This window comes from Bombina bombina, chromosome 3, assembly GCF_027579735.1.
Source record: "Bombina bombina isolate aBomBom1 chromosome 3, aBomBom1.pri, whole genome shotgun sequence".
NCBI classification, from domain to species: domain Eukaryota; kingdom Metazoa; phylum Chordata; class Amphibia; order Anura; family Bombinatoridae; genus Bombina; species Bombina bombina.
This window is the reverse complement of record NC_069501.1, coordinates 1,090,256,697-1,090,280,916: the sequence shown is the minus strand read 5'-3', so window position 1 is coordinate 1,090,280,916 and position 24,220 is coordinate 1,090,256,697. Positions and strand designations below refer to the sequence as shown.

Below are 24,220 nucleotides of genomic sequence, written 5' to 3'. Positions count from 1 at the left end.
CCAGGACGGATCGGTGATACCTGGATGGTGAAGACAAGGTAGGAAGATCTTCAGGGGCTTAGTGTTAGGTTTATTTAAGGGGGGTTTGGGTTAGATTAGGGGTATGTGGGTGGTGGGTTGTAATGTTGGGGGGGGGGGTATTGTATTTATTCTTTTACAGGCAAAAGAGCTGAAATTCTTGGGGCATGCCCCGCAAAGGGCCCTGTTCAGGGCTGGTAAGGTAAAAGAGCTTGTAACTTTTTTAATTTAGAATAGGGTAGGGAATTTTTTATTTTGGGGGGCTTTGTTATTTTATTAGGGGGCTTAGAGTAGGTGTAATTAGTTTAAAATTGTTGTAATATTTTTCTTATGTTTGTAAATATTTTTTTATTTTTTGTAACTTAGTTCTTTTTTATTTTTTGTACTTTAGCTAGTTTATTTAATTGTATTTATTTGTAGCAATTGTGTTTAATTAATTTATTGATAGTGTAGTGTTAGGTTAATTGTAGGTAATTGTAGGTAGTTTATTTAATTGATAGGGTAGTGTTAGGTTTAATTATATCTTAGGTTAGGATTTATTTTACAGGTAAATTTGTTATTATTTTAACTAGGTAACTATTAAATAGTTCTTAACTATTTAATAGCTATTGTACCTAGTTAAAATAAATACCAAGTTGCCTGTAAAATAAATATTAATCCTAAAATAGCTATAATATAATTATAATTTATATTGTAGCTATATTAGGATTTATTTTACAGGTAAGTATTTAGCTTTAAATAGGAATCATTTATTTAATAAGAGTTAATTAATTTCGTTAGATGTAAATTATATTTAAGTTAGGGGGGTGTTAGTGTTAGGGTTAGACTTAGCTTTAGGGGTTAATCAATTTATTAGAATAGCGGTGAGCTCCGGTCGTCAGATTAGGGGTTAATAATTGAAGTTAGGTGTCGGCGATGTTAGGGAGGGCAGATTAGGGGTTAATACTATTTATTATAGGGTTAGTGAGGCGGGTTAGGGGTTAATAACTTTATTATAGTAGCGCTCAGGTCCGCTCGGCAGATTAGGGGTTAATAAGTGTAGGCAGGTGTCGGCGACGTTGAGGGGGGCAGATTAGGGGTTAATAAATATAATATAGGGGTCGGCGGTGTTAGGGGTAGCAGATTAGGGGTACATAGGGATAACGTAGGTGGCGGCGCTTTGCGGTCGGAAGATTAGGGGTTAATTATTTTAAGTAGCTGGCGGCGATGTTGTGGGGGGCAGGTTAGGGGTTAATAAATGTAATACAGGGGTCGGCGGGGTTAGGGGCAGCAGATTAGGGGTACATAAGTATAACGTAGGTGGCGTTCGGCAGATTAGGGGTTAAAAATTTTAATCGAGTGTTGGCGATGTGGGGGGAGCTCGGTTTAGGGGTACATAGGTAGTTTATGGGTGTTAGTGTACTTTAGGGTACAGTAGTTAAGAGCTTTATGAACCGGCGTTAGCCAGAAAGCTCTTAACTCCTGCTATTTTCAGGCGGCTGGAATTTTGTCGTTAGAGCTCTAACGCTCACTTCAGAAACGACTCTAAATACCGGCGTTAGAAAGATCCCATTGAAAAGATAGGATACGCAAATGGCGTAGGGGGATCTGCGGTATGGAAAAGTCGCGGCTGAAAAGTGAGCGTTAGACCCTTTAATCACTGACGCCAAAACCAGCGTTAGGAGCCTCTAACGCTGGTTTTTGACGGCTACCGCCGAACTCCAAATCTAGGCCTAAGTCAGCAGTGTTTTGCAACCATGTATAACATTGCTATAAATATGGTTGCAAACACTGATGCCAGATGGCTAAAGACACATGCACGCTCCTGAGATCAGCTTGCATTACTCTTAAAGGGACATTAAACCTAAAATATTTCTATCATTATTCAGATAGAGCATTCAATTTAAAAAAAGTTTCCAATTTAAATCTATTATCAAATTTTCTGCCTTCTCATGATATTCTTTGTTGAAGTGATACCTAGGTAGGTAGCGTGCACGTGCCTAAAGCCCTAGAAGACCGGAAATAATGCTGCCATCTAGTGCTCCTGCTAATGTATAACATTGTTGCAAAACTGCTGCTATATAGTGCTGCAGACACGTGCACACTTCGGAGCTTACATGCTTGCTTTTCAACAAAGGAGAACAAGAAAACAAAGAAAATGTGATAACAGAAGTAAAATGGAAAGTTGTTTAAAATTGCATGCTTTATCTGAATCATGAAAGAAAAATTTGGGTTTTATGTCCTTTTTTAAGCGAAGGATAACGAGAACTAAACAAAATTGATAATATGTAAAATTGTAATCCTCTATCCAATCCTATTTAAATTTAATTTGGGGTTTAATGTCCCTTTTAAGCTTTCATGATTCATTTACAGCGTACAATTTAAACCTCACAATCTGACATTTGAATTTTTACTTCCATGCCCCTTTAACAAGCTTAGAGGAGTGCCCTGCCCTTGAGGAATTAGTAGTAATGCACTTTTATACAAGGTAATCTGCAGGGAGTGAGACTATTAAGCTTGGTGGTGATGAGGAAAGAGAAGAAAAGCCAGAATTATGGTGACAAATAGTGGCAGCAAATCAAGTAAATGTACAAGGAACATGAACGGCTTAGAATTGGGGTGTTCATTTGTTCTTTCAATTTTACCTGTTGGTTACAAAATTTGCATTAGCGTAGGGGGTGGTAAGTGCTTGTTGAAGAATGCCTTTGGTTGTGTCGGTAGCTTGGAGCTGTAAAGAGACGGAATTAGGGAATGAAATCCACATTTTTTCATGTATCATGCAATTTTAAGCAACTTTCCAATTTACTTCTATAATCTAATTTGCTTCATTCTCTTGATATCCTTAGTTGAAAATCATATGTAAATAGGCTCAGTAGCTGCTGATTGGTGACTGCACATTGATATGCCTCGTGTGATTGGCTCACTGATGTGCATTGCTATTTCTTCAACAAAGGATACCTAAAGAATGAGGCAAATTAAAAGTAAATTGGAATGTTTAAAATTGTATTCGCTATCTGAATCATGAAATAAAATTTTTGGATTTCATGTCCCTCTGAGTATAAGGAATAAGGGTGGAACAAAGTCTGGAAGCAGAAGGATAAGTGTAAATCAAGGCAGAATAAAGCGGAGGATAGATAAACCCTTTAGTTGCCAAACACGTTATAAACATTTCCCACATTTCTTAACAGATGAGAAGATTCAGTTAAATTACCTTGAGTTTTACAAGTTGTAGAATGCACTAATTTACAGAATAATGAATATATATACATAAATTCTTTAGTATATATTCATTTACTTTAGCTTTTAAAGGTCTCAAAGGTCTAATACTTACCTATAGCGTGCTGGGGAGCTATGCAAATTTTTTCGTTTTAAACTAAACAAATACCAAATAGTGCAGCAAACTAGTATTCTGAAAAACAAAATTTTCAGAATGTTAGTTATGAATGATTAGTCTGAAACAAGTTATTAGCTGCTGCACTTTTGAACATAGTAGGCTTTCTGACCCAGTCTAGGCAAGTGTATGTATGTATATATGTATGTATGTTTGTGTGTATATATGTGTATATATATGTATACATACAGTTGTGCATATATATATATATATATATATATATATATATATATATATATATATATATATATATATATATATATACAGTTGTGCTCATAAGTTTACATACCCTGGCAGAATTTGATTTGTTGGCCATTTTTCAGAGAATATGAATGATAACACAAAAACTTTCCTTTCACTCATGGTTAGTGTTTGGCTGAAGCCATTTATTATCAATCAACTGTGTTTACTCTTTTTAAATCATAATGACAACAGAAACTACCCAAATGACCCTGATCAAACGTTTACATACCCTGGTGATTTTGGCCTGATAACATGCACATAAGTTTACACAAAGGGGTTTGAATGTCTATTAAAGGTAACCATCCTCACCTGTGATTTGTTTGCTTGTAATTAGTGTGTGTGTGTGTGTGTGTGTGTGTGTGTATAAAAGGTCAATCCCTTGCATCTTTCATCCAGTGCTGCAATGACGTTTCTAGATTCTGAGTCATGGGGAAAGCAAAAGAATTGTCAAAGTATTTGCGGGAATAGGTAGTTGAACTGTATAAAACAGGAAAGGGATCTAAAAAGATATCCAAGGAATCGAGAATGCCAATCAGCAGTGTTCAAACTCTAATCAAGAAGTGGAAAATGTTGAAACCAAACCACGGTCAGGTAGACCAACTAAAATTTCAGCCACAACTGCCAGGAAAATTGTTCGGGATGCAAGGTTATGTAAACTTATGAGCACAACTGTATATATACATATTAAAGTGATTGTAAACTTAAATGAATTAAACCCCAGGATCAAAAAATAATCTTAAAAACAGTGGCACTTTAATTCATTAAAGTTTACAAAGACGCTTGTTTTTTAAAATACTTAACTTTACATTATGGTAAACATAACGCCGATCCTCTGCCTGCATCTGCTGATTTCTTTAGCATATCCGGCTTCCTCCAATCATTGCGTACCCCCTTTGGTGGCCAGCTCGTGGGGCACGCAACGAGTGGAGGAACCTGGAATCGTCATCCATATGATAATGATATTTTAAAAAACAAGCGTCTTTGTAAACTTTAATGAATGAACGTGCCCCTGTTTTTAAGATTATTTTTGTTGAGACTGGGCTTTAATTTATTAAAGTTTACAATCCCTTAAAGTGGTTGCTGTTTTTTTTTCTCCTCTGCAGTTTTGATCTTGAGCAACAAGGCATTCTGCATTCCTGTATTGCCATTTATGTGTATGTTTTTCCAGTGGGTGTTTTATTCCATATTTTTTTAATCACCACATAATAAATATACTTTTTATAATGCTTTTGAGATCTAAATTAAGCAGGTCAGTTTCGTCTGAGGTTTTAATGCTTGCTAGAGTGGAAACCTTTAGTACTATAGTTTCAGCTCACTAATAATCTTATCCTTATCCCTTAAGATCACTTGATGACCAATAAGCAATTTTTACATGCTTACTAATTTAAATATAACGTTGAGAAAAGCTTGTATCATCAGATTTGCAGTGTTTTTTTATTTTTTTTTCTGCTTGTTTTTTCTTTTGCAGGAAATGTTAGAAGCACTTAAAGCTCTCTCTACTTTCTTTAATGAGAACAGTTTGAGAAGCAGAAGGAACCTACGTGGGGATATTGAACGGCGCAGCTTGTCCATAAATGAAGAGTTTGTGACTATATTCAAAAATGTTAAAGAGGTATTTTTTTTTTTACTGTAATTGCAAAACAAAGTTCACATCTGTCATTTTAGTTCCAAAGTAACAATAAAACAGATATTTCTCTTGTAAGGTGTATCCAGTCCACGGGTTCATCCATTACTTGTGGGATATTCTCCTTCCCAACAGGAAGTTGCAAGAGGACACCCACAGCAGAGCTGTCTATATAGCTCCTCCCCTAACTGCCACCCCCAGTCATTCTCTTGCAACTCTTGACAAGAAAGGAAGTATCAAGAGATAAGTGGTGACTTAGTGTAGTTTTACCTTCAATGAAGAGTTTTTTACTTTTAAACGGTACCGGCGTTGTACTGTTTTACTCTCAGGCAGAAATTAGAAGAAGAATTCTGCCTGGAGGTTTGATGATCTTAGCGGTTTGTAACTTAGGTCCATTGCTGTTCTCACACATAAATGAAGAATATGGGAAACTTCAGTTGGGGGAACAGTCTGCAGATTACCTGCTTTGAGGTATGTTTAGTATATTTATTTCTAGAGAGATGAATAATTTCTTTAAAATGCTGACAGAGCCTTGTGTATTTGAGGTAAGCCTGATGCAGTGATTTAACAGCGACTGGGATCATGCTTACAAAACAGGGTAATACTCATGTTAATAATCATATTACTTGGTGACAAAACGTTTACATGATTTCATAAATGGGACGTTTTTTCTCTGAGGGAGATAAGTCTTTATTTGGGGCCTAGTTTCCACATGGCTAGTCAGATACTCCTAGGAGTATTTTCTAAAGGCACCTCTGGCATTCAGTACATGGTGGGAGGGGCCTATTTTAGTGCTCTAACTGCGCAGTTTTAATTCAGACTGAGACATCCAGCTTCCCTAGAGGAATCCTCTGGCATCTGAGGACCATTTCAAAGGGGTTATTTCTGCACAAAATCATTTTTGAGGGCAGGTAGGAGCCTCAGCAGAGCTGTGTCAAGGTGCTCAATTGACTTTTAACGTTTTTCAATCCGGTTTGGGGCCTAAGGGGTTAATCATCCATTTGCAATTGGGTGCAATGTTGCTTTAGTCCCTTACACACACTGTAAAAATTTCAAAGAATGTGTACCAAATGTACTGATATTTCTATAAACTATAAAGACCATATTATGGCGCTTAAATATTTATCTCCAGGGGATTCTCTGACTGAAAAGAGGGAGATTATGCCATCTAGCTCTCCCCATGTGTCAGAACCTATAACTCGCGCTCAAGTGACGCCAAGTACATCTTGCGCGTCTAATTCTTTTACCTTACAGGACATGGCGGCAGTTATGAATGCTACCCTCACAACTGCCAGGGCTACAAGGAAAGCGAGACAGCTCTGGGGCTAGAACTAATACAGAGCTTTCTGACGCTTTAATGCCTTTGTCCGATATACCCTCACAATGCTCAGAAGCCGAGGCAGGTGAGCTTCTATCTGCGGGTGACATTTCAGACTCAGGGAAGGCGTTACTTCAATCTGATTCTGAAATGACAGCATTTAAATTTAAGCTTGAACACCTCCGCTTATTGCTTAGGGAGGTTTTAGCGACTCTGGATGACTGTGACCCCATTGTGGTTCCAGAGAAATTGTGTAAAATGGACAAATACTTTGCAGTGCCTGTTTACACTGATGTTTTTCCAGTCCCTAAGAGGTTTTCGGAAATTATTACTAAGGAATGGGATAGACCAGGTGTGCCATTCTCTCCTCCTCCTGCTTTCAAAAAGATGTTTCCCATAGATGCCGCCATACGGGACTCGTGGCAGACGGTTCCTAAGGTGGAGGGAGCAGTCTCTACTCTAGCTAAGCGTACAACTATCCCCGTCGAGGACAGTTGTGCTTTCCTAGATCCTATGGATAAAAAATTGGAGGGTCTCCATAAGAAAATTTTTATACATCAAAGTTTTATTCTCCAGCCTCTTGCATGCATTGCCCCAGTTACTGCTGCAGCGGCTTTTTGGTTTGAGCCTCTTGAGGAGGCTCTACAGGTGGAGACCCTGCTAGACGATATTCTAGACAGGATTAAAGCTCTTAAGTTAGCAAACTCCTTTTTCTCCAACATTGGTGTGTCCGGTCCACGGCGTCATCCATTACTTGTGGGATATTCTCCTCCCCCACAGGGAAAGGCAAGGAGAGCACACAGCAAGAGCTGTCCATATAGTCCCTCCCAGGCTCCGCCCCCCCAGTCATTCTTCTTGCCGCTCTGAACAAGTAGCATCTCCTCGGGGATGGTGAGGAGTTTGTGGTGTTTAGTTGTAGTTTTTTATTCTTCTATCAAGAGTTTGTTATTTTAAAATAGTGCTGGTATGTACTATTTACTCTGAAACAGAAAGAGATGAAGAGTTCTGTTTAAAAGAGGTGTATGATTTTAGCAGCAGTAACTAAAATCAATTGCTGTTCCCACACAGGACTGTTGAGATGAGAGAACTTCAGTTGGGGGGAACAGTTTGCAGACTTTTCTGCTCAAGGTATGACTAGCCATTTTTCTAACAAGACTGTGTAATGCTGGAAGGCTGTCATTTTTCCCTCATGGGGATCGGTAAGCCATTTTCTTAGTCAAAACAAACAGAATAAAGGGCTTATTATGGGCTATAAACTGGTAGACACTTTTAGGGGCTAAATCGATTGCTTTATTTAAGTATTATATGCAGTTTGAATTTGAATTTCAGACTTTTATAACATTGGGGAACGTTTTTAGCACCAGGCACTTGTTTAGACACCTTCCCAGTCAGGAAGGGCCTTTCTCTGTAGTAGGCAGAGCCTCATTTTCGCGCCATTATTGCGCAGTTACTTTTTAGTACAGTACATGCAGCTGCATGTGTGAGGGTCTGGAATCCACTAAAAACGTTCCTAGAAGGCTTCATTTGGTATCTTATACCCCCCTGGGATTGGTGAAGTCGCAGCAAAGGCTGTGGCTGGGACTGTAAGGGGGTTAAAATTGTAAACGGCTCCGGTTTCAACATTTTAAGGGTTAACAGCTTGAAAATTGGGGTGCAATACTTTGAATGCATTAAGACACTGTGGTGAAAATTTGGTAAAGATTGGATAATTCCTTCATAGTTTTTCACATATTCAGTAATAAAGTGTGCCCTGTTTAACATTTAAAGAGACAGTAACGGTTTTGTTTTAAAACGGTTTTTGTGCTTTATTAACCAGTTTAAGCCTGTTTAACATGTCTGTACCTTCAGATAGATCATGTTCTGTATGTATGGTAGCCAATGTGGTTCCCCCTTCAAATATGTGTGATAATTGTGCCATAGCGTCCAAACAAAGTAAGGACAGTACTGTCACAAATTGTAAAGTTGCCCAGGATGATTCCTCAGATGAAGGAAGTAGACATAGTTCTACATCATCTCCTTCTGTGTCTATACCAGTTATGCCCGCGCAGGCGACCCCTAGTACTTCTAGCACGCCAATGCTTGTTACTATGCAGCGATTGACGGCAGTAATGGATAACTCCATAGCTAATATTTTATCCAAAATGCCAGCATTTCAGAGAAAGCGCGATTGCTCTGTTTTAAACACTGTAGAGCAGGAGGGCGCTGATGATAATTTTTCGGTCATACCCTCACACCAATCTGAAGTAGCAGTGAGGGAGGGTTTGTCAGATGGGGAAATTTATGATAGGAAGAATTTCTCAGCAGGCAGAACCTGATGTTGTGACATTTAAATTTAAATCGGAGCATCTCCGCGCATTACTTAAGGAGGTGCTATCTACTCTGGATGATTATGACAATCTGGTCATCCCAGAAAAATTGTGCTAGATGGACAAGTTCCTAGAGGTCCCGGTGCACCCTGATGCCTTTCCGATACCTAAAAGGGTGGCGGACATAGTGAATAAGGAGTGGGAGAAGCCAGGCATACCTTTTTGTCCCTCCTCCTATATTTAAGAAATTACTCCCTATGGTCGACCCCAGGAAGGACATATGGCAAACAGTCCCTAAGGTCGAGGGGGCGGTTTCTACACTAGCCAAACTCACGACCATTTCCATTGAGGACAATTGTGCTTTCATAGATCCTATGGATAAAAATTGGAGGGTTTGCTTAAAAAGATTTTTGTACAGCAAGGTTACCTCCTTCAACCTATATTCGTGCATTATTCCTGTCACTACAGCGGCGTGGTTCTGGTTCGAGGAACTGGAAGAGTCGCTCAGTAGGGAGACTCTATATGAGGAAGTCATGGACAGAATTCACGCACTTAAGTTAGCTAATTCCTTTATTTCAGATGCCGCTTAGCAGTTAGCGAGATTAGCGGCGAAATATTCAGGGTTTGCAATTGTGGCGCGCAGAACGCTCTAGCTAAAGTCTTGGTCGGCGGATGTATCTTCCAAGACAAAATTGCTTTATATCCCTTTCAAAGGTAAGACCCTTTTAGAAGACCTGTTAAAGATGGGAGTGATACACCCAGTTCCATCTGTGGAACAAGGTGAGGGGTTTTTACTCAAATCTGTTTGTAGTTCCCAAAAAAGAGGGAACTTTCAGACCATTTCTGGATTTAAAAATTCTAAACAAATTTCTCAGAGTTCCATCGTTCAAAATGGAAAGCATTCGAACAATTTTACCTACAATCCAGGAGGGTCATTCTATGACCGTGGATTTAAAGGATGCATATCTACATATTCCTATCCACAAAGATCATCATCAGTTCCTAAGGTTCGCCTTTCTGGACAAGCATTACCAGTTCGTGGCTCTCCCATTCGGGCTAGCCACTGCTCCAAGGATTTTCACAAAGGTGCTAGGGTCCCTTCTAGCGGTTCTAAGACCAAGGGGTATTGCAGTGGCACCTTATCTGGACGACATTCTAATCCAAACGTCGTCTCGTTCCAAAGCAAAGGCTCATACAGACATTGTTCTAGCCTTTCTCAGATCTCACGGGTGGAAGGTGAACGTAGAAAAGAGTTCCCTGTCTCCGTCTACAAGTGTTTCCTTCTTGGGAACGATAATAGATTCTTTAAAAATGAAGATCTTCCTGACAAAGGTCAGAAAGTCAAAGCTCTAAACGCTTGTCAAGTTCTTCACTCTATTCTGCAGCCTTCCATAGCTCAGTGCATGGAAGTAGTAGGGTTGATGGTTGCAGCAATGGACATAGTTCCTTTTGCTAGAATTCATCTAAGACCATTACAACTGTGCATGCTCAAGCAGTGGAATGGGGACTATACAGACTTGTCTCCAAAGATTCAAGTAGACCAGATGACCAGAGACTCACTCTGGTGGTTGTCACAGGATCACCTGTCTCAGGGACTGAGTTTTCGCAGATCAGAGTGGGTCATTGTCACGACCGACGCCAGTCTATTAGGCTGGGGCGCGGTCTGGGATTCCCTGAAAGCTCAGGGTCTATGGTCTCGGGAAGAGTCTCTTCTCCCGATAAACTTCCTGGAACTGAGAGCGATATTCAATGCTCTCCGGGCTTGGCCTCAACTAGCGAAGGCCGGATTCATAAGATTCCAGTCAGACAACATGATTACTGTAGCTTACATCAACCATCAGGGAGGAACAAAGAGTTCCTTGGCGATGAGAGAGGTATCCAAGATCATCAAATGGGCGGAGAATCACTCCTGCCATCTATCTGCAATTCACATCCCAGGAGTAGACAACTGGGAGGCGGATTATCTGAGTCGTCAGACTTTCCATCCGGGGGAGTGGGAACTCCACCCGGAGGTTTTTGCCCAGTTAACTCAATTATGGGGCATTCCAGACATGGATCTGATGGCGTCTCATCAGAACTTCAAGGTTCCTTGCTACGGGTTCAGATCCAGGGTTCCCAAGGCGACTCTAGTGGATGCATTAGCGATGCCTTGGTCGTTCAACCTAGCTTATGCGTTTCCACCGTTCCCTCTCCTTCCCAGGCTTGTAGCCTGGATCAAACAGGAGAAGGCCTCGGTGATTCTGATAGCTCCTGCGTGGCCACGCAGGACTTGGTATTCAGACCTGGTGAATATGTCATCGGCTCCACCAGGGAAGCTACCTTTGAGACAGGACCTTCTAGTACAAGGTCTATTCGAACATCCAAATCTAGTTTCTCTACAGCTGTCTGCTTGGCAATTGAACGCTTGATTTTATCCAAGCGCGGGTTTTCAGATTCAGTGATAGATACTCTGGTCCAAGCCAGAAAACCTGTGACTAGAAGGATTTACCATAAAATATGGGAAAGATATATCTGTTGGTGTGAATCCAAGGGATTCTCATGGATTAAAATTCCCGGGATCCTCTCCTTTCTCCAAGAAGGTTTGGATAAGGGATTGTCAGCGAGTTCTCTAAAGGGACAGATTTCTGCTTTATTTCTGCTTTATCTGTCTTGTTACACAAACGACTGGCAGCTGTGCTAGATGTACAAGCTTTTGTAAAGGCTTTGGTCAGAATCAAGCCTGTTTACAGACCTTTGACTCCTCCCTGGAGTCTAAATTTAGTTTTTTCAGTTCTTCAAGGGGTTCCATTTGAATCCTTACATTCCATAGATATCAAGTTACTATCTTGGAAAGTTCTGTTTTTGGTTGCTATTTCTTCTGCTAGAAGAGTTTCTGAATTATCTGCTTTGCAGTGTGATCCACCCTATCTGGTGTTGCATTCAGATAAGGTTGTTTTGCGTACCAAGCCTGGTTTTCTTCCAAAAGTTGTTTCCAACAAGAATATTAACCAAGAAATAGTTGTCCCTTCTTTGTGTCTGAACCCAGTTTCAAAGAAGGAACGTTTGTTACACAATTTAGATGTAGTCCGTGCTTTAAAGTTCTATTTAGAAGTAACAAAGGATTTCAGACAAACTTCTACTTTGTTTATCGTTTATTCTGGTAAGAGGAGAGGACAAAAAGCTACTGCTACCTCTCTTTCTTTCTTTCTGGCTGAAAAGCATTATCCGATTGGCTTATGAGACTGCCGGACGGCAGCCTCCTGAACGAATCACAGCTCACTCTACTTGGGCTGTGGCTTCCACATGGGCCTTCAAGAACGAGGCTTCTGTTGATCAGATATGTAAGGCAGCGACTTGGTCTTCTCTGCACACTTTTGCCAAATTCTACAAATTTGATACTCTTGCTTCTTCGGAGGCTATTTTTGGGAGAAAGGTTTTGCAAGCCGTGGTGCCTTCTGTTTAGGTAACCTGATTTGCTCCCTCCCTTCATCCGTGTCCTAAAGCTTTGGTATTGGTTCCCACAAGTAATGGATGACGCCGTGGACCGGACACACCAATGTTGGAGAAAACAGAATTTATGCTTACCTGATAAATTACTTTCTCCAACGGTGTGTCCGGTCCACGGCCCGCCCTGGTTCTTTAATCAGGTTTGAAAAATGTCTTCTCTATACACTACAGTCACCACGGCACCCTATAGTTTCTCCATTTTTCTCCTAACCGTCAGTTGAATGACTGGGGGGCGGAGCCTGGGAGGTACTATATGGACAGCTCTTGCTGTGTGCTCTCCTTGCCTTTTTCCCTGTGGGGGAGGAGAATATCCCACAAGTAATGGATGACGCCGTGGACCGGACACACCGTTGGAGAAAGTAATTTATCAGGTAAGCATAAATTCTGTTATTTCTGACGCCCTTTTTCATTTAGCCAAGCTAACGGCTAAGAATTCAGGTTTTGCCATTTTGGCGCTATGGCTTAAGTCCTGGTCAGCAGACGTTACTTCAAAGTTTAAGCTTCTTAACATCCCCTTTAAGGGACAGACCCTATTCGGGCCTGGTCTGAAGGAGATCATTTCTGATATTACTGGAGGAAAAGGTCACGCCCTTCCTCAGGATAGGTCCAATAAGTTAAGGACCAAACAGAATAATTTTCATTCCTTTCGAAACTTCAAGAGTGGCGCAGCTTTAGTTTCCTCTAATGCAAAACAAGAGGGAAATTTCACCCAGTCCAAACCAGTCTGGAGACCTAACCAGGCTTGGAACAAGGGGAAGCAAGCCAAGAAATCTGCGGCTGCCTCTAAGACAGCATGAAGGAGTAGCCCCCGATCCGGGACCGGATCTTGTAGGGGACAGACATTCCCTCTTCACCCAGGCTTGGGCAAGAGACGTCCAGGATCCCTGGGCATTAGAGATTGTTTCCCAGGGATATCTTCTGGACTTCAAAGCTTCATCTCCCAAGGGGTGATTTCATCGCTCACAATTATCTGTAAACCAGATAAAGAGAGAGGCAATCTTATGTTGTGTTCAAGACCTACTGGTTATGGGAGTGATCGACCCAGTTCCAAGGGAGGAACAGGGGCAAGGCTTCTATTCAAATCTGATTATAGTTCCCAAAAAAGAGAGAACTTTCAGACCAATCTTGGATCTCAAGATCCTAAACAAGTTTCTCAGGGTCCCATCCTTCAAGATGGAGACTATCTGAACCATCCTCCCTATGATCCAGGAGGGTCAATATATGACTACCGTGGACTTAAAGGATGCTTATCTCCACATTCCGATTCACAAAGATCATCATCAGTTCCTCAGGTTCGCCTTCTTAGACAGGCATTACCAGTTTGTGGCTCTTCCCTTCGGGTTAGCCACGGCACCAAGAATCTTTACGAAGGTTCTAGGGTCCCTACTGGCGGTTCTAAGACCACGGGGCATAGCAGTAGCTCCTTACCTAGACGACATTCTGATACAGGCGTCGACTTTTCAAATCGCCAAGTCCCATAGGGACATTTTTCTGGCCTTTCTGAGGTCTCACGGGTGGAAGGTGAACAAAGAAAAGAGTTCTCTCTCCCCTCTCTCAAGAGTTTCTTTCCTAGGGACACTGATAGATTCAGTAGAAATGAAAATTTTTCTGACAGAGGTCAGATTATCAAAGCTTCTAACTTCCTGCCGTGCTCTTCATTCCACTTCTCGGCCATCAGTGGCTCAGTGTATGGAAGTAATCGGCCTAATGATAGCGGCAATGGACATAGTTCCGTTTGCCTCCCTACATCTCAGACCACTGCAACTTTGCATGCTCAATCAGTGGAATGGGGACTATATGGTGGTTATCTCGGGTCCATCTGTCCAGGGGAATGAGTTTCCGCAGGCCAGAGTGGACTATAGTGTGGACAGATGCCAGCCTTCTGGGATGGGGCACGGTCTGGAACTCCCTGAAGGCTCAGGGTTCATGGACTCAGGAGGAAGCCCTCCTTCCGATAAACATTCTGGAACTGAGAGCGATATTCAATGCTCTTCAGGCTTGGCCTCAACTAGCTGCGGTCAGGTTCATCAGATTTCAGTCGGACAATATCACAACTGTAGCCTATATCAATCATCAGGGGGGAACAAGAAGCCCCCTGGCAATGTTGGAGGTTTCAAAGATAATTCTATGGGCAGAGGTTCATTCTTGCCATCTCTCAGCTATCCATATCCCAGGAGTAGAGAACTGGGAGGCGGATTTTCTAAGTCGGCAGACTTTTCATTCGGGGGAGTGGGAGCTCCATCCGGAGGTATTTGCCCAGCTGATTCAACTATGGGGCAAACCAGAACTGGATCTGATGGCGTCTCGTCAGAACGCCAAGCTTCCTTGTTACGGGTCCAGGTCAAGGGATCCCCAGGCAGCGCTGATAGATGCTCTAGCAGCGCCCTGGTCCTTCAGCCTGGCTTATGTGTTCCCACCATTTCCTCTCCTCCCTCGTCTGATTGCCAAGATCAAACAGGAGAGAGCTTCGGTGATTTTGATAGCACCTGCGTGGCCACGCAGGACTTGGTATGCAGATCTGGTGGACATGTCATCCCTTCCACCTTGGTCTCTGCCGCTGAGGCAGGACCTTCTACTCCAAGGTCCATTCAAACATCCAAATCTAATTTCTCTGCGGCTGACTGCTTGGAGATTGAACGCTTGATTTTGTCAAAACGTGGTTTTTCCGAGTCAGTCATTGATACCTTAATTCAGGCTCGAAAGCCTGTCACCAGGAAAATCTATCATAAGATATGGTGTAAATATCTTCATTGGTGTGAATCCAAGGGTTACTCATGGAGTAAAGTTAGGATTCCTAGGATATTATCCTTTGTCCAAGAAGGATTGGAGAAGGGATTGTCAGCTAGTTCCTTAAAGGGGCAGATTTCTGCTCTGTCTATTCTACTACACAAGCATCTGGCAGATGTTCCAGACGTTCAGGCGTTTTGTCAGGCTTTAGTTAGAATCAAGCCTGTGTTTAAACCTGTTGCTCCACCATGGAGTTTAAATTTAGTTCTCAAAGTTCTTCAAGGGGTTCCGTTTTTGAACCTCTGCATTCCATAGATAGCTTTTATCTTGGAAAGTTCTGTTTTTGGTAGCTATCTCTTCGGCTCATAGAGTTTCAGAGTTATCTGCCTTACAGTGTGATTCCCCTTTTCTGATCTTCCATGCAGATAAGGTAGTTTTGCGTACCAAACCTGGGTTTCTTCCTAAGGTGGTATCTAATAAGAATATCAATCAGGAGATTGTTGTTCCGTCACTGTGTCCTAATCCTTCTTCAAAGAAGGAACGTCTATTACACAATCTTGACGTGGTTCGTGCTTTAAAGTTTTATTTACAAGCTACTAAGGATTTTCGTCAAACATCTGCATTGTTTGTTGTCTACTCTGGACAGAGGAGAGGCCAAAAGGCTTCGGCATCTTCTCTTTCTTTTTGGCTGAGAAGCATAATCCGTTTAGCTTATGAGACTGCTGGCCAGCAGCCTCCTGAAAGAATTACAGCTCATTCCACTAGAGCGGTAGCTTCCACATGGGCTTTTAAAAATGAGGCCTCTGTTGAACAGATTTGTAAGGCGGAGACTTGGTCTTCGCTTCATACCTTTTCTAAGTTCTACAAATTTGATACTTTTGCTTCCTCGGAGGCTATTTTTGGGAGAAAGGTCTTACAGGCAGTGGTGCCTTCCATTTAAGTTCCTGCCTTGTCCCTCCCTTCATCCATGTCCTAAAGCTTTGGTATTGGTATCCCACAAGTAATGGATGAACCCGTGGACTGGATACACCTTACAAGAGAAAACAAAATGTATGCTTACCTGATAAATTTCTTTCTCTTGTGGTGTATCCAGTCCACGGCCCACCCTGTCACTTTAAGGCAGGTGTTTTTTATTTTTTAACTACAGTCACCACTGCACCCTATAGTTTCTCCTTTTTCTTGCTTGTCTTCGGTCGAATGACTGGGGGTGGCAGTTAGGGGAGGAGCTATATAGACAGCTCTGCTGTGGGTGTCCTCTTGCAACTTCCTGTTGGGAAGGAGAATATCCCACAAGTAATGGATGAACCTGTGGACTGGATACACCACAAGAGAAAGAAATTTATCATGTAAGCATAAATTTTGTTTTTGATACATAGAGGTTTCTCAGATTCTGTCATTGATACGCTGATACAAGCTAGAAAGCATGTGACACAAAATATTTATCAAGATTTGTAAGATTTATTTTGAGTAGTGTTTTTCCAAAGGGTTTTCTTGGTATTCCTTTAGGATCCAAAGAATCCTTAAATTTTTACAAGATGGTCTTAACTAAGGTTTGGCTGCTAGTTCCCTAAAGGGTCAAATTTCTGCTTTATCTGTTATTTTTCATAGGAAGTTGGTTAAACTTGATGATGTTCAGACTTTTGTCCAGGCGTTCATTCGAATTAAGCCAGTTGTAAGACTTTTTTTTTTTTTTTATCCTCCCTGAATTTAGTTCCTTTGACATACAACTGTTGTCTATGAAAGTACTTTTTCTGTAAGCAATCTGTTCTGCTAGGAGAATTTTGTGATTGTTTGTTTTTAATTATTCACAAGGATAAGGCTGTATTTTATACCAATTATGATTTCATTCCTAAGGTAGTTTCTACAGAAAATATCAATCAAGAAATTGTTCATTTATTTTGTCCAGATCCTGCTAACCCTAAGGAGAGACTGTTACATAATCTTGATGTAGTCAGGGCTTTAATTTTTTTTATCTCCAAGCTACTAAAGATGTCAGACAAACTTCTAGTTTGTTTGTTCACTATTCTGGGAATTGGAAAGGACTAAAAGCTATTAAGTTAGCATTGTCTTCTTGGCTTAAAGGGACACTCAAGTCAAAATTAAACTTCATGATTCCGATAGAGCATGCAATTTTAAACAACTTTCCAATTTACTTCCATTAACAAAATGTGCACAGTATTTTTATATTTACACTTTTTGAGTCACCAACTCCTACTGAGCATGTGGAAAAATTCACAGCATATACGTATATGCATTTGTGATTGGCTGATGGCTGTCACATGATACAGGGGGAATGGAAATAGACATAACTTTGCAATTTATTTAATAAAAATCTACTACTCATTTGAAGTTCATACTAAGTGCTATTGCATTGTCTTCTTATCATGCATTTGTTGATTATGCAAATCTACAGTGCTGACTGGTCCTTTAAACAGGTGATTCACAAAGCTTACTTGGTGGCGGGAAAGACACCTCCCAGGCATATCACAGCTCATTCTACAATATCAGTTGCAACATCGTGGGCTTTTAAGAATGATGCATCTTTGGAGCAGATTTGCAAAGCTGCCATATGTTATTCTGCATACTTTTTCCAACTTTTATGATTTGGTGTTTTTGCTTCTTCGCAAGCAGCTTTTGGCAGGAAAGTCCTTTAGGCCGCAGTGTTGCTAAATAGTAACTGTGAAAAATTGTCCCATTCTTTCCGTAACATAGGCCATCTCCTTGGGTATTAATCCCATATGTTATGGAGGACTGTGGACCATCATCATTTTACAAAATAAAACAACATTTCTGCTTACCTGATAAAAAAAGATTCTTTCGGAATTGATGATGGTCCACAGGCCCTACCCAATTTAATTTTTTTTAGGCGACCGTGCTAATGACACCTCTACAGACCCTGATTTGTTTTTCCTACCTTTATCTTCCCTATTCTCTACTTGGCTGTACGTTAAACTAAGAGAGAGATGGGAGGTGGGAGGGATTTAAAGCTCTTGTATGGGTTCTTGACCTCCTCCTAGGGTCAGGAAATATATCCCATGTTATGGATAGGGTGACCATATTGCCACTTTAAAAAGGGACATTTTTGAAAAGTACATATGTCAGGGCTGTTTTCAGGGCTGTTTAAATGTTTTGTGTAAGAACCCTGACATATATGTATTTCTCCTACATTGGTGTATCCGGTCCACGGCTTCATCCTTACTTGTGGGATATTCTCAATCCCTACAGGAAGTGGCAAAGAGAGCACACAGCAGAGCTCTCCATATAGCTCCCCTCAGGCTCCGCCCCCCCCAGTCATTCTCTTTGCCGCTCTAACTAGTATCATCTCCACGGGGGTGGTAAAGAGTATGTGGTGTTTAGTTGTAGTTTTTTATTCTTCTATCAAGAGTTTGTTATTTTAAAATAGTGCCAGCTTGTACTATTTACTCTGCAGCAGAAAGTGATTAAGATTTCTGCCGAGAGGAATATGATTTTAGCACCAGTAACTAAAATCCATTGCTGTTCCCACGCAGGACTGTTGAAACCAGAGAACTTCAGTTGGGGGGAACAATTTGCAGGCTTAACTGCTTCAGGTATGATCAGTCATTTTTCTAACAAGACCTAGTAATGCTAGAAGACTGTCAGCAATCCCCTCTGGGATAGGTAAGCCATTTTTCTTAGACTCTGTATAAAATTATTTCTTATATTAAGGGCTCTATGCTGGTTGACACTATTGTGGGCTAAATCAATTGCTTTTTAGCATGTTTTCACTATAAATAAGGTGTTTTTTTCAGACTTTAAAACACTTTTGGGGTTTTATTTTGCGCCTGGCACTTATTTGGACACCTATTCTAGTCAGAAAGGCCCCTCCACTCTGGAATAAAGAGGGAGGAGGCCTCATTTTCAGGCCTCAATTGCACAGTTGTTTTGCTTAGGCAGTTCATGCAGCTTCATGTGGGGAGTCCAGAGGCATCAGAAAAGACTCCAGAGAGGCTTATTTCCTACTAAAATAATCCCTAAGGAAGGTAAAGGCCACAGTGGAAGCTGTGGCATACTACTGTAGTGTTTTTAACAGGTTAATTGCTGTTATTAGCTCCGGTTTGGGCATTAAGGGGTTAATTTGTGTGCAATCATTTCAAAGCATTAAGACACTGTGGTGAAAATTTCATTAAAATCGGATGTTTATTTGATGGTTTTTTGATGTTTTAGTAATAAAGTGTGCACTTTTATTATTTAAAGACACAGTAACGTTTTTGTCAAAAATAATTTTTATTGAATTGAAGATCTGTTTAAGTCTGTCAAACATGTCTGACCCTTCAGATAACCTATGTTCTGTATGTTCAAAGGCCAAGGTGGTTCCCCCATTAAATTTATGTGTGAAGCGTGCCATAGCGTCCAAACAGCTTAAGGACCGTACAATCACGCTTAAAGATATAGCCCAAGATGATTCTTTAGCTGAAGGTAGTGAGGATAGCTCACTATCCTCTCCTTCTGTGTCAACACCAGCTATGCCCGCGCAAGCGATGCCCAGTACATCTAGCGCGCCAATTGCTATTACTATGCAACAGTTAGCAGCAGTAATGGATAATTCTCTCACAGCATTTTTATCCAAACTGCCAGCTTTTCCTAGGAAGCGTGATTGCTCAGTTTTAAATACAGAAAATGAGCAAGCAGACGCAGAGGATAATTTATCTGTAGTGCCCTCACATCAATCTGACTTGGCGGTGAGGGAGGGCCTGTCTGAGGGAGAAATTTCTGACGCAGGAAAAGTTTCTCAGCAGGCAGAGCCTCATACCATAGCATTTAAATTTAAGCTTGAACACCTCTGCGCTCTACTTAAGGAGGTCCTAGCTACTCTTGATGATTGTGACCCTTTGGTGGTCCCAGAAAAATTGTGTAAAATGGATAAATTCTTAGAGGTCCCAGTACACACTGATGCGTTTCCGATACCTAAGAGGGTGGCGGATATAGTGAATAAGGAGTGGGAGAAGCCAGGTGTACCTTTTGTTCCCCCTCCTATATTTAAGAAAATGTTCCCCATTGTTGACTCCAGAAGGGACGCGTGGCAGACGGTCCCTAAGGTAGAGGGGGCAGTTTCAACGCTAGCTAAGCGCACAACTATACCAATAGGAGACAGTTGCACTTTCAAACATCCTATGGATAAAAAATTAGAAGGTTTACTTAAGAAAATTTTTGTTCAACAAGGTTTTCTTCTTCAACCAATTTCTTGCATTATTCATGTAACCACTGCAGCTGCTTTTTGGTTTGAGGAATTAGAAAACTCGCTCCAGAAGGAGACTTCTTATGATGAAGTCATGGATTGAATTCACGCCCTGAAGTTGGCTAATTCTTTCATTACAGATGCCGCTTTTCAGTTAGCTAAATTAGCGGTGAAAAATTCTGGTTTCGCAATAGTGGCGCGTAGGGCGCTTTGGCTAAAATCGTGGTCGGCGGATGTGTCGTCCAAAACAAAATTGCTTAATATTCCTTTCAAGGGTAAGACCCTATTCGGGCCAGAGTTGAAAGAAATTATTTCAGATATCACTGGGGGAAAGGGCCATGCCCTTCCACAGGATAGACCTTTCAAAGCTAAAAATAAGTCTAATTTTCGTTCCTTTCGCAATTTCAGGAACGGACCGGCTTCTACCTCTACAGCCACTAGGCAAGAGGGTAACGCACCCCAGCCCAAACCAGCATGGAAACCATTGCAAGGCTGGAACAAGGGTAAACAGGCCAAAAAGCCTGCTGCTGCTACCAAGACAGCATGAAGGGGTAGCCCCCGATCCGGGACCGGATCTAGTAGGGGGCAGACTTTCTCTCTTTGCTCAGGCCTGGGCAAGAGATGTTCCGGACCCCTGGGCACTAGAAATTGTCTCTCAGGGGTATCTTCTAGAATTCAAGGACCTTCCTCCAAGGGGAAGGTTCCACATGTCTCGCTTATCTTTAGACCAGTTAAGAGACAGGCATTCTTACATTGCGTAGAAGACCTTTTAAAAATGGGAGTGATAAACCCAGTTCCAACAGCAGAACAAGGACTGGGATTTTACTCAAACCTGTTTGTAGTTCCCAAAAAGGAAGGAACTTTCAGGCCAATTCTGGATTTAAAGATCCTAAACAAATTCCTCAGAGTTCCATCATTCAAAATGGAAACCATTCGGACAATTTTACCAATGATCCAGGAGGGTCAATATATGACTACCGTGGACTTAAAGGATGCGTACCTGCATATTCCTATCCACAAAGATCACCATCAGTTTCTGAGGTTCGCCTTTCTGGACAAGCATTACCAGTTTGTGGCTCTTCCCTTCGGATTGGCCACTGCTCCCAGAATTTTCACAAAGGTGCTAGGGTCCCTTCTAACGGTGCTAAGGCCAAGGGGCATTGCAGTAGCACCTTACCTAGACGACATTTTAATACAGGCGTCGTCCTTTCACAAAGCAAGGGCTCATACGGACATTGTTCTAGCCTTTCTAAGGTCTCACGGGTGGAAGGTGAACATAGAAAAAAGTTCTCTGTCCCCGTTCACAAGGGTTCCCTTCCTGGGAACAATAATAGACTCGGTAGCAATGAAAATCTTTCTGACAGAGGTCAGGAAATTTAAAACTTTTGAACACTTGTCGAGTTCTTAAAATCCATTCCTCAACCCTCCATAGCTCAGTGCATGGAGGTAATAGGACTAATGGTTGCGGCAATGGACGTGGTTCCTTTTGCTCAAATTCATTTAAGACCATTGCAACTGTGCATGCTCAAACAATGGAATGGGGATTATGCAGATTTGTCTCCCCAGATTCAGATGGACCAGCAAACCAGAGACTCACTCCTCTGGTGGTTGTCTCAGGATCACCTGTCTCAGGGAATGAGTTTCCGAAGACCGGAGTGGATCATTGTCACGACCGACGCCAGCCTCTTAGGCTGGGGCGCGGTCTGGAAGTCCCTGAAGGCTCAGGGTCTATGGTCTCGGGAAGAATCTCTTCTCCCGATAAACATTTTGGAATTGAGAGCGATATTCAATGCGCTCCAGGCATGGCCTCAACTAGCGGAGGCCAAATGCATCAGATTTCAGTCGGACAACATGACGACTGTAGCGTACATCAATCATGAGGAGGGAACAAAGAGTTCCCTGGTGATGAGGGAGGTATCCAAGATCATCAAATGGGCAGAGGATCACTCCTGCCATCTATCAGCAATTCACATCCCAGGAGTGGACAACTGGGAAGCGGATTATCTGAGTCGTCAGACTTTCCATCCGGGGGAGTGGGAACTCCACCCGGAGGTTTTTGCTCAGCTGACCCAGCTATGGGGCATTCCAGATCTGGATCTGATGGCGTCACGTCAGAATTCCAAAGTTACAAGTTACGGGTCCAGGTCCAGGGATCCCAAGGCGACATTGGTAGATGCCTTAGTAGCGCCTTGGTCGTTCAATCTAGCTTATGTCTTTCCACCGTTTCCCCTTCTCCCCCGGCTAGTAGCCAGGATCAAACAGGAGAAGGCTTCGGTAATTCTGATAGCTCCTGCGTGGCCACGCAAGACTTGGTTTGCAGACCTGGTGAATATGTCATCGGTTCCACCATGGAAGCTGCCTTTGAGGCAGGACCTTCTAATTCAAGGTCCATTCGAACATCCAAACCTAGTTTCTCTGCAACTGACTGCTTGGAGATTGAACACTTGATTCTAGCTAAGCATGGGTTTTCGGAATCAGTTATAGATACTCTGATCCAGGCTAGAAAGCCTGTCACCAGGAAAATTTACCATAAGATATGGCGGAAATATCTTTGCTGGTGCGAATCCAAGGGTTACTCATGGAGTAAGATTAGGATTCCAAGGATACTATCTTTTCTCCAAGAAGGATTGGAGAAAGGTCTGTCAGCTAGTTCTTTAAAGGGACAGATATCTGCTCTGTCTGTTTTGTTACAAAAGCGTCTGGCAGCCATGCCAGATATTCAGGCGTTTGTACAGGCTTTAGTCAGAATCAACCCTCTCTACAGACCTGTGGCTCCTCCATGGAGTCTAAATTTAGTTCTTTCAGTTCTTCAAGGGGTTCCGTTTGAACCTCTACATTCCATAGATATTAAGTTACTATCTTGGAAAGTTTTGTTTCATACAGATAAGGTCGTTTTACGTACCAAACCTGGTTTTCTTCCAAAAGTGGTTTCCAATAAGAATATCAACCAGGAAATAGTTGTTCCTTCTCTGTGTCCTAATCCAGTTTCTAACAAGGAACGTCTGTTACACAATCTTGATGTGGCTGAAAAGCATCATCCGGTTGGCTTATGAGACTGCTGGAAGGCAGCCTCCTGAACGAATTACAGCTCACTCTACTAGAGCTGTGGCTTCCACATGGGCTTTCAAGAATGAGGCTTCTGTTGAACAGATCAGATCAGATCTGCATACGTTTGCCAAATTTTACAAATTCAATACTTTTGCTTCTTTGGAGGCTATTTTTGGGAGAAAGGTTTTACAAGCAGTGGTGCCTTCCGTTTAGGTTACCTGACTTGTTCCCTCCCTTTATCCGTGTCCTAAAGCTTTGGTATTGGTTCCCACAAGTAAGGATGAAGCCGTGGACCGGATACACCGTAGGAGAAAGAAATTTATCAGGTAAACATAAATTCTGTTTTTTCATATGTGTCCTTTTTTAAAGCGGCTCTAAGGTCAACCTAGTTATGGAGGACTGTGGACCATCTGTCATGTTCTCATGTTCTGTATATAATTCCGCTACCACATTCATGTACTATACCTTTTAATTGTGGAAGTCTTATCGCCTTTATAAGCTCCAACTTCCTATTCATCCTTGCTTGTTAATGTAGTTTTTTTTCCCTTTGCTACTGGGAAATCTCTGTGCTAGCCTCTGTTGTTTAGTCACGCCACACCTTACAGCTCCACAAATCCTAACTGCTTACTGGAATCTTGCTGTGATCAGCTGCTTGTCAGCTCCCATTTTGGACCGCCCCTGCCTGTGAACAGTTCTTCGCGGTCAAACTTACTGCAGCATCATACTCTGAATACAGGTCCGTTCGTTCCTGCAACCACATGTAAGTACTCACCATTTAAACTGTTAGACTTGTTAGTTTCAATACTTCTTTCACAACTTACCGTAAGGTTAAGTTAGGTGATACTTCTTTGTTGCTTTATTGCATTCAGGCTCTCAATGTTTC

The 24,220-nt window shown here is 41.8% G+C and overlaps 1 protein-coding gene across 1 annotated transcript in view; it reads left to right on the top strand.

Annotated features, from left to right (window-relative positions):
• COG6 (component of oligomeric golgi complex 6) overlaps nt 1-24,220 on the top strand; it is a 650,023-nt gene that overhangs the window by 21,710 nt on the left and 604,093 nt on the right. The window contains exon 2 of the mRNA XM_053708403.1: nt 5,100-5,243. Within this exon, the coding sequence (XP_053564378.1) occupies nt 5,100-5,243 (144 nt within the window). The remainder of the gene's footprint in view (nt 1-5,099; nt 5,244-24,220) is intronic.